At 34.3% G+C, this 11,504-nt stretch overlaps 1 protein-coding gene across 8 annotated transcripts; it reads left to right on the forward strand.

Moving 5' to 3' along the window:
- Window positions 1–4,981: 4,981 nt before the first annotated feature.
- LOC107952241 (uncharacterized) lies at window positions 4,982–11,053 on the forward strand. 8 transcript variants are annotated; one of them, XR_005916452.1, is made up of 4 exons: window positions 5,010–5,453; window positions 5,778–6,806; window positions 6,978–7,033; window positions 7,467–7,949. XR_005916452.1 is itself a non-coding variant. In XM_041097059.1 (2 exons), the coding sequence occupies exon 2, from the start codon at window positions 9,593–9,595 to the stop codon at window positions 10,832–10,834; it is 1,242 nt and encodes a 413-aa protein (XP_040952993.1). In that variant the 5' UTR covers window positions 5,047–5,453; window positions 5,778–9,592; the 3' UTR covers window positions 10,835–11,053. The 8 variants fall into 8 exon arrangements, 2 of the variants coding, with proteins under 2 accessions (XP_040952993.1, XP_016743003.1); XR_005916393.1 differs by having other exon boundaries at window positions 5,050–5,453; window positions 5,778–5,974; window positions 6,704–7,033; XR_005916710.1 differs by having other exon boundaries at window positions 5,050–5,453; window positions 5,778–5,974; window positions 6,704–6,806; window positions 6,978–7,949.
- The last annotated feature ends 451 nt before the right edge of the window (window positions 11,054–11,504 follow it).

The following is an 11,504-nucleotide window of genomic DNA, read 5'->3' on the forward strand; positions in this document are numbered from 1 at the left end:
TACTGCAGCAACACTGACGCGAGTTTGAAAATTTACTAAAAATCATATCAATTGAATTTGGTGATGGATTACATATCAAATTTAAGATTATTATGTCTATTTTCACATGAAACAAATGAAACAGGTAAAGGAATTATATGTTAGAAGATATTTGAATTTTAGCGAAACAGGGTCATAGCAGTTTCTGAATCCCCTGTTCCTACTTTAGAAATTCACCATAAATTGTAAAGATATAATTAGGTGGTGTATTTTATATCCTCAGAATCCTTATTGAGTCTAGTTTTAGGAGCAACAAACTTCATAGTCATATGAATTTTTTACAGAGAGAAATATGGTTTGTAGTAAACAGAGGTCAGACCAGTCAAGTCCTGAAATAGGGGTAACTTTAACTAATAAAATGTACTAATTGGCCCAACCAAAAATTTTATAAAAAAATTAGTAGATAGGTATATGAGTCTAGATTCAGGGAAAATTTACAGATCTTAATTTCAAGTTTCGTAACTCGAGATATGATTTTTCTTGTGACTATGACGCAAGTAGCTTAAAAGCTGTGAATGTAGAAACAAATAATCCAAAGTTCTAAAAATGTTAAACTAAGCTTAGTAACACCTTATACTCGACTCTGGCGACGGTCTCAGGAGTGGGGGCGTTACACACATAGCCATAAACAGTACAGCACATAGCCGTAAACATCGCAGCAACGCTGCCAGATAACAGGAAGGCTGGAAGCCGTAAGCAGAATGGCACAATGGCACAAAGCCATCGATAACTGCATTATGTTAGGCACATAGCCCTCAACTAGAGTAACATAACCGGCATACAACCCTGAGTAAATTTGATCGACACAAAGTCGTCAATAATCATATATTGGCACATAGCCTTAGACAAATATGTTTGGCACACAGCCATAATCAGGTTGGCATAGAGCCATATGTAGGTTGGCGCAAAGCCATAATCAGAATAATTAGCTTTAAGCCATCAGTAGATGTATCATGTTAGGCACATAGCCATTAGTGATGGTAATATAGTCGGCACACAGCCTCGGGTAAATATGATGAGCACATAGTCGTCAATAATCATATATTGGGCTTAAAAGCCATCGGTGGATCCACGGTCGTCAAGCAACCATGTGATCATTAATCAGTGGATCCACAGTCGTCAAGCAACCATGGGATCCTCAATCGGTGGATTCACGGTCGTCAATCAACCATGCGATCCTCAATTTCTTCCTCCGTTTCATAATCCCCACCCATGTGCAACATAATATTATATGAATGCACCAATATACACAGCATACAAAATAATAAAAATCACAGTCACAACAGTCCAATCACAGTCATACATTCTCAGTCAAAACATAGTCAAGTTAATCAAATTGTATTATCAGTGAGTCATATACCCTAGAGGGGTAGAACGGTCTTTTTACCTATTAGGGGTATTTTAATCATTTCACCCTGCAAAGGTGTTTTGGTAAATCTACAAACTAAGGGTATTTCGATAATTTTGCAAACCAATGGTATTTTTGTAATTTTTTAAAGTTAAGGGTATTTCGTAATTTTGTAAATCAGGGGTATTTCTGTAATTTTTCAAATCAAGGGTATTTCAGTAATTTTCCAAATTAGGGGTATTTTGGTAATTTTACAAACTAGGGGTATTTTGGTAATTTTGTAAACCAAGGGTATTTCAGTAATTCTACCCTACAGTGGCATTTCAATAATTCTATCCTACAGGGGCATTTCAATAATTCTACCCTACAGGGGCATTTTAGTAAATCTAGCCTACAGATATGAGATTCACATAGTCCAATCCAATATTTACTACACAATCATACAATTTATCCACTTGGACCCATGGGCCCATTAGGCCCACATGGCCCATCCCGGCCCAAAGCAACCTAAGCCCACGAGAGCACTCATGATGGCCTCAACCATCACGTCAAAGCTCCCACAAGTGCGCTCGCACGCTTGTGTAGCTGCCATCGTCGTGTGACTAGTATTTCGGCATTCCGGCATTTGCCGTTCTACTGCTGAGTAGTGCGAAATACACACCTGTTTATTAGAACGCGCCAAAGTCAACGATCACTAACCTTGGCACATCCTGCATTGAGTCTTAATCACTTTTTCCCTCACCAACTCATCTTCTTCGCTCTATTTAAAGCCAGCTTCTCACCAATTCCCATGTTAGCTTCCCGATGTGGGATTACTTTCAACCATTAGGAAAATTCATTATTTTTTATGACCACTTCAACCACAGAGTTCCAGTCCAACTCCACCTCTTACACAGCTCAAACAGAAAAACAAATACTCCATTGCGTATCCTAAGACTTGAACCTTAGACCTCACAGTTACACAACATGCCACCTTGCCACTACACCACAAGGCTCATTGTGTCACCATTTTAGCGTCAATTAATTATAAGGTCTATAGGCCAAAGTCCAGGTTCCTTTAAAAGAAAAACCAAAATAAATTGCAAGAGCCAAGACTTGAACCCAGGCTCCCTTGCAACCTTAATGATGCCACAACCACTAGACCACATGCTTCCTTGTGTCATTTATTTACCACAATAATTTAAAAGGCCTTCATCCAAGCACCTAGAGTTTTATTCACTTAAAACCAAAATTTTTGCTAAAGCCCAAGTTTGAACCCAAGATTTCTCCAACACTCCCAAACACTCCTAATCACTTAACCACTGCAGCAGACAATCAATTGTGTCATTTCCTTGCACAATTAAATGCTTATATCCAACCTCCTTACGGACCCATACTCAAGGCCCAATACTTTTAGGCCCAAATTTAGGGCGTTATACCTCCATTTCACCATTTCTAACCTTAATGCTTGAACGTTGTAGTGTCCCTTTTGCAAGGTCAAAGCTTTGCTCATCACAATTTGCACTCAACAATACTGTATGGTGTTATCTAACAAAATCACCCCTTTTTCGCATTCCTAGCTTCGTCTAACCCATTATTAGTCTCCCCTCTCATACCATGCATACAGTAAACATATATACCATACAAAACATTGTTATGCAATACCCTATGCCAGATAATCATTCAACAATAATTTACTATTATGATCAGCATTAGCATGACAATTTCTCATAACAACATTTAACAACCATAAGATAAAGTGCAGATATTCACCTTGTTTTGTTATCCTTGATAGCTTAGCTAGTCCAAACAACAAAGTTTCCTTCATCTTGGTAGCAGTTCCTTCATTTTCCATTACCAACCTTAAACTCACACCTCTGTCGCTACATGCAGAACTACCTTTATCTGCATCCCCCTTTTTCTTCAGGATGACTTAAGAATATGATGCTAGGGAGATGACAAAATCTATCAACAGACTTCAGAAAAATCTACCTCCACTAATGTCTTATATATATTCTCCTTAGGCATGGTCCACACCAACCATATCCACCATCCATTCTTAGCCATTTTGTTTCCCACTTTGGAACCGGCCGGTTCTATCCTAACCAAACCAAAGTTGGGATCCAACTAATCGGAATTTGGCCACTTCAATTTCTAAATTACCTGGTAGGATTCTATGATGCTATTCCTCTCAATTTAGTCCTAGTTTCATTAATTTCGAAATAATAATGATATCTGGGTGTTACAACAATGATTTGGTTCTTAGGTTTTGAAGTGACCAAGTTATAACTGAAATTTCATCACAAAATAAAAAATTAAAATAAAAGGAAAACTAAATATTTAACCAATAAAATGATATTCATCTAAATAAAAGGAGGCTTTGCGTGAGAGAATGTTTGGGTGAGTAACAAGAAAGGATAAGAGAAGGGAAAAGGGAAGAGGATAGGAAGAAACAGATGTGAAACACAAGAATCATATAATTTTTATAATCAAGACCACATTAAGACAATGTGTAAATTGCTAAAGGTTTTGTTTTCTAAAATCAGGACCAAATTGACACAATGTGTAAATGTTAAGGGCTAAATTTGTTATTATAACATTTTTTAATTGCCACATCATCTCTCTGTCACAAAGTTAACAATAGTTAATGGAATTGGACCAAAAAATGCAAATGCGATTAGTTGGGTGACTATTTTGTAACTTTTTAAAGTTAAGTGTTTTGCCCATAATAATAACCTCTAATATAAGAAAACCCCAAGATAATTTGGAGTCACCCATGAATCGAGTCCCTATAATGATATTTAAACCAAAGTAATATTATGTATATCAAACCTTTAACTTTACCATTACAACAAAATAAAGATTTAGTTTTATATGACTTTTTAGTAAATATATTCATGACCAATATTGTATGTATAGGACCAGACCGATTAGATCAAGAACCGGTCAAGTATCGTTTTTGAGAGGTATTTGGAACTAGTTGACTTGGACTAATTGAGTCGATCGAACCGCTGAATTAGTGATTTGACCTGTTCGAGTACTAGTCTGATTAAAAAAAATTATTTATTACATAATTTTCCACCCACATAATTGGTGTGACATATTTAGTTATAGTAATTCCATATTATAAAATATTTAATCTTTATTTTTCTAGGTTAAAATATCCTCCGAGTCGATGTACTTTTTAAACGTATTTAGACTCTCTACTTTTATTTCTAGGATTTAGTCTTTCTACTTTTTAATTTTTAAAATTTAAGTCTAATTGTTAATTTTGCTAAAATATTTCTGTTAAGTTGAAGTTTATTACAATACTATTCTTTTTATTATGTAGCTACCAAAGTGAGTATTTTGTTATTTCAAAATGTCATACCAGTGAATTTAACAAAAGAATTTTAATGGTGTTAACAATTGATATTAAATTTTGAAATCTTAAAAATAGAGAGACCAAATTACTAAAAATAAAAGTCAAAACACTAAATTTCAAATTTTTAGAGAGTACAAGGACCTAGAGTATATTTTAACATTTTTTATATCAACGTATATAATACTCCATGTCCCGTTACAAACTTAAAAGTTACATTATATTTAGTTGAGTGTAATAGGAATAGATTACAACCCAATTCATTGGGCCCCACCACCAAACCAATGTTTGGTTGGCTGTAATACCATTACAGCTTTATTCAATTCAACCTCTATTCCCACTAAACACGTTGAATAACATTCGGTTCCTTACCCACAGAATAGCCCTTCAGAGTGTCTCAATTTCAATTTTACCCTTCTTCCTTCCTCACGTCTGAAGCCTCTTCTCTTTTTCGTTCTTTTTCCCATTTCCTTCCAGCCTTCTTAACCATATTCATCTCTAAAGTTTCAACCTTTCATGATTTTGAATTAGGTTTTTGATATTTCCCAAAATTATCTGAAAAAAGAAAATGATTTTGGGGGATTTGCACAAGGTCTGGGAAATCAAAGCATTGAAGAGGAAACCTGGAGAAGAAGAAGCCAAAAAAAACTTAGAGAAAATAGCCAAACAAGTTCAACCCATTATGCGTAAGCATAAATGGAGGGTCAAGCTCCTCTCAGAATTCTGGTATCTTTATCAATTTTATTTATTTTTGTATTTTTATTCTGTTAAAGAGAATGATTTTTTTCTTCAATTGTGCTGAATTCTTTTTCTTCAATTATGATTGATGGAAGAATGGGTATTTACGGTTATACTACTGAAATTCAAGCGCTTTTCTTTTATGGCATTAAGATGTGTTTTATCAATGCTAAAGCATAATGCCGAAGGCAAATAATCATTGAAAGAATTGTGAAGTGTTTGCATGCTTTGAGTTATCATACTAGGAGTTACTTTGGCTTAACTTTCAAAAATTATACTGAATTTAGTTTTGATTTTTTTTCATATTGATAGTCTGAATAATCCAACTTTGCTTGGGCTGAATGTGGGAGCTGGCATCCACGTGAAGTTAAGGCTATGAAGATCGAACCGGGATTGTGATTTTCATCACTTCGATCAAGTTCTTGATACAATGCTTCATGAGCTTTGCCATAATGCCCATGGTCCTCATAATGCTAGTTTTTTACAAGCTCTGGGATGAGCTTAGAAAGGTCCATTTCCATTCTTTTAGATAGTCCCTAATCACCATTTTCCAGTGCCAAATGCTGTTTCATGGATGGTTCATGTCTATATTACTAATTTTCCTGTTAAGACTTGTTTAAGATCGTGCTATTGTGTTAGAACCATATAAGCCCATTAAATGAAAGATTCTGGTGTGTGAGGATCAAATCATTAAGAAAGCATTATTAGGTGTGACTGGAGGTTCTCAGGATGTGCCTATATATGGATTCACGATTAAACATTATCTATGTGGAAAAGGGAGAGCTTATGTTAGTTGAATAATCTGATTATTGGTTACAATGTATTTGAGCCCTATGTTAGTTTTAATCCATTTGGGATGCATGTCTTACTTGGAAAATTGGACTGATCTTTGCTCAATCAGTGTTCCTTCTACATGTTTCCTCATTTTTGTCTATCTACTTGTGTTTCTGGAATTATTACAATTAAATAAGGGTTAGTTAAGGTTTTAAGAAATGCACATTTATTTTTATCTTAGGTATCCTAAAGATCTTGATATATAAGATAATTTGGAGAATCTATAATTAAGTAGCACATACTGGTTTTAATGTCTTGGTGGTGACAGCACCATTAGGGATGCGCTTAGTCCTATACAAACAGTTGCAATGGCTACTGAAAAGAGATTGCAGGATGATATCTGGTGTGGATCCTATTGCTCTGACATTGTTAGGGATGAAGAAAGCTATGCTGATACTCTACAGGATCATTTGGACTTGGATCAAGGAGGAGAGAGATTGAGTATCAATAATGTTTCCAGCAGACATGCTTTTGGTGGAACCTCTCTTAAACGAAGCCATGGGCCAGGTAAACCGCAATCTAGCTTTGTAGATTTAACTACCCCACCTGTATCTAGATCTTCTATCAATGAAGGTGCCAAATATCCTAAACGAAGTTGTAAATCCAATAACCTTATACCTCACCAATCTAGTTCAAGTGCCACTTCTTCTGCCCCTATGCTTAATGATGATTCTCCAGAAAATCAAGGAGTAACTGCGGTGTAGGAGTGCCAATCATGCACTTTATTGAATCCAGTAAGTGTTTCCTGCACCAATATCATTTCATTCAAATACTTTGCTTATAAAGGGATATCATATTGTTTAACACATATGTTCATGTTTTATATTGTATTTTATGTGATGAAACATTTTGATATTTATATTGATAATGTTCACGCTGGCATGCTTGGTCCTGTTTTTTAGTTGTATATCCTTATCCTGTATGGTATTTGGCCCACATATTTTTCGCTTTGGTTGTTCTTAATAATCATGAATTTGTGCTTTTTGAGCTCCACAGGCCATGATATATTAATATTGGTATGGACCATGTTTGCTTTTTTTTACAATGAGAGATGTTTTGTGTTACTTGTTTGCCTCCTGAACTGGAGAAATATATATATATATATTAATGCCCCCTCTTGGAAACTTACTTTGCATATCATTGATGTGAAAACATTGCAACCATTAGCCCCAATATGCAAGCTTTGCTGCATGGAAAGGACCAGAGACATTGGCACCAAGTACAAATTTTGGTCCTGCAAGTTTTGCACCTTGGAAAATAGTGTGAAACTGGATAAATGCTCAGCATGTGACCAATGGAGATATTCACATGGTGGTCCTATATAAACTCTAGCTCCCAATGTTGGCACATGAGAAGTAATATCTCATCAATGCCAATTTGCTTCATCTTATTCAAGTCGGTTGATTTTTCCTTGTTACTGCTCGTGATACAAATGATAGGAAGCATTTTCAACAGTTTTTTTGGTTGCTTATTACAATGCCTTTTTTTGTCTTGGCAGCCCTTTTTTTATTCATCTTTTGGATGCTATTAAAATGTTCTATTGATCAGAGTGATAAGGGGCGGATCTGGGTAGAATCACATTTTGGGGCAAACTGATGATGTTATTTCGTAATCTTTTCAATATAAATACCAGCTCCTACCATACACTCATTTATTGTCTTATTCATATATAGTTTCTCTTTTCTTCCCCTTTTTTTTGGTGGTTGAATTAAATATAAGAACTATGGGAAACTGAATAGAATATTTAAGGATATCAAGTTATCTCATTAACGCATTACTTTAACCAAGGGATGGATTGCAAAACCTCTGCGCATTAAATCATGTCCTACAATGGCGATTTTTAGAGAAAAAATATTGTAGTATTCCAATCTTATAGTGAATGATTTCTAGAGAAAAAATATTGTATTATCTCATTAACGATTTCTAGAGAAAAAAATATTGTAGTATTCCAATCTTGAAAATTATTCGAGGAACATTCCCAAGAACATATGAATATTATGTTTAGATGTGAAATATAATTCTCAAGTTTTCTTATATTTTATTTTTTATTGTAGAATAATCAAATTATTTGTTTCACTAATGATATTTTAGCACATTATGTAGTACAGTTTAAAAATAATAAAGTAGATTATATATTATTTTTATAGTATTATATATTATGATTTTTTAATTCATATAATAATTATATTAAGAATTTTATTAAATTATATATTATTTTATTAAATTATATTTAGTAATAATTATGTTAAAATATGATTAAATTATTTATTATTTTTATTAAATTATTTTTAATAATAATCTTATTAAGATTTAATAATAATAAAAATAATTATTTATCTAAAAAAATTTTGCAAGGGTATTCTGATCATTTTAGTTTTTTTTTATTCTATTACAATTTCATTCCATTTAACCAAACACAAGAATACTATTACAGTTCTATTCCATTCTATTCAACTAAACAGTTAAATTACTGATTACAGTTCTATTCCATTACAACTCTATTAAATTACAGTTCCATTTCATTATATTGAACTAAACGTACTCTTAGAGTTTCTTAAATATGCTTTTGTCTCCAGTACCCTAATATCTAATTTAATGAGTACCGCTATTTGTACACTAAATGTAGTTTAATATCAAAATCCCGACTATAGACATCGATACCGTTGATTCAAACACATTAATTTACAAAATATGCTGAATTACACCGAATCCTCCCTTTCCTCTCTCACGCTTTCTCTCCTATGAAGGCTTGAATGAATTTTCTAATATTCTGAATCTCCTTCGTATATTTTCTATTTAATTCTTTTCGTTCATGTCTTATATGAACAATTCGTTGAACCCAACTCATTTCAGAAACAGCTCCCATCATCCAACTCAGTGACTCAGCTGACTTAAATAGCTCCGAGTGTGATATTCAAAGATCATCAGCTGTTAAACCCAGGTCTTTTTTTCCCCCCTTCTGTAAATCTCATTTTTTTCGTATTTCATATTTATTTGGTTTCGTTTTTAGAGTCGTCATCTCGATGATTTAATGTTATATATATATAGTTTTGGGAGGTTGTGAATTCGGAATTTAGATCTTGGTTTCTTGATAATTGTATGAAATTGTGATAACGAAAGAGTTTTTGCATCTGGGTTTTATTTGTTTTGAGTCTAAATGCAAGCAGTCTTTTAATATAGGTTTAATTTTAGGGTAAACTTAAGGTTTTCATATCTGGGCACCTTAAACTTATAACAATTGTAAGGAGGATTTATCTGGTACAAAAGAGTGGGTTATTTTGAGATCATTTGTAATGGGGGAGGAAGCACCTGAATCAATGAACCTTGATTTGAATCTGGATCCTACTCCTGAGCCAGGGCCGGGTTTGGTTTCGGTTGAAGGTGTGAATTCGGATGCTTTTGTTGATAGCCGCCCGGTTACTAGGATTAGAGAAACTGTTAGGCGCAGGCGATGCCGACAGATTTTTGGAAGTCCTGCTGAAAATGTGGAATTGAATCAATCTATTGGGAGTTCAGGCGATTTGAATACATTGCAGGTCGGTGAATGCAGTCTTGCTACGGATGAAAGTACGATTGATGTACGGAAAGCATCTGAAAATACCATTGGATTTTCAGAAGATGAGGTTTCAGAAAAGAAGGTTGATGTTGAGAAGGGTGTTAGCAGCGATGGCAGTTTTTTTGATTGTAACATATGCCTTGGTTTGGCCCGGGAACCTGTTGTAACTTGTTGCGGTCACCTGTTTTGCTGGTCTTGTCTCTACCGATGGTTAAATGTACATTCCAAAGCAAAGGAATGTCCTGTCTGCAAAGGAGAGGTTATGGTTAAATCCGTGATCCCGATTTATGGGCAGGGGAAGATTACCTATGAGCCAGAAGAGGATTTGGGTCTTAAGATCCCTCCTCGGCCTACTGCTTGGCGGGTGGACAGTTGGAGGCAAATTATACAAAGGAGTGCTTTTAATCTTCCCATAGGTGAGATGATTCGCAGTATTGGAAGCAGATTTCATTTGACTCCTGACCCGACTCCATCGCAGCTTGTTAATACTGCCCAGGAAACTGCTGAAAGAACTCATTCTGTTCTTAACAGGATAATGACATCCCGCAGACTCCATAGAGCACAAAACACAGTTGCATCCCTTGATGATGTTGACTTGATGCCTAGCAGTTCAACCAGTACCGATGTTATGTCTTCCCGGATTCATTCTTTGTTTCTTGAAAGACAATCACAACTGCGAAGATCTGCAAGAATTACTTCATTGTCATCTGCATTGACTTCTGCAGAGAGATTAGTTGAGGCATATTTTCGAAGAAATGTGGTGGGAAGAAATCAGGAGCAGCCACCACCGGTTAACGATAGAGATTCTTTGTCGAGCAATGCTGCAGTAATAAACACGGAGAGTCAATTAGATGCTGCGGTCGAAATAGACTCTGCGATATCAGTCTCAACTTCATCTTCTAGTAGAAGAAACAATGTTTCAAGGGTTTTGGATGTGGATGGCATCAACCCTCGATCGGTTAGGAGAAGACTGAACTAGGAGCTAGAAAGAGTTTTTATCATATCTCAATGTCATGAAATTGCCCAGCATTGCGCTTGTATTGCTTTTTTCTGTTTTACAAAGAATTTAGTTAATCATAAAGCTTTCAAATATGTTATGCTCACATTATGACAATGAAATTGTCAATCATCCTTTCATAATGATCCGGCAATTAACGAAGGGATTGTGAAGTTAGAAATTTAATTCGACGTTATGCAAGGTTGGGTTATTCTTTTGAGCTTTTAGATCCGATCAAATATTTTATGTGGGTTTGTAAAATGGAACTGGGTGTGGAGTTGAATTTTAGGATTCAATTAATTTGAATAATTTGAATATTATTAGTTTAAATGTCTGTTTCATACTTGTAAATTAGTAATTATAAAAATTCAAAATATATTTTAAAAGTTTAAAATATTAAAACAATTCATAAGTTTTTTAAAAAATTAAAAAAATTAAAATTCAAAGGAATATATAAAAGATTAAAGAAATTTAAAATATTTGTAGCATATTCAATTTACATTCAAATATAATAAGAAAAAATTTCAAATTATGATTAAAACATTTGTACCATTTTTAATGTAGAATATAGGTTTACTTCACTTAGTTAATGCAGGTAACATTATTCAAATAAAAACTAATTATTTTGATAACTTAAATATAGTGCTAATAA

Source organism: Gossypium hirsutum, chromosome A01, assembly GCF_007990345.1.
Source record: "Gossypium hirsutum isolate 1008001.06 chromosome A01, Gossypium_hirsutum_v2.1, whole genome shotgun sequence".
Classification (NCBI taxonomy): Eukaryota; Viridiplantae; Streptophyta; class Magnoliopsida; order Malvales; family Malvaceae; genus Gossypium; species Gossypium hirsutum.

Bases quoted from the DNA above. Each gene is read 5' to 3' on its own strand.
- LOC107952241 (XM_041097059.1), top strand. From the start codon at position 9,593: ATGGGGGAGGAAGCACCTGAATCAATGAACCTTGATTTGAATCTGGAT.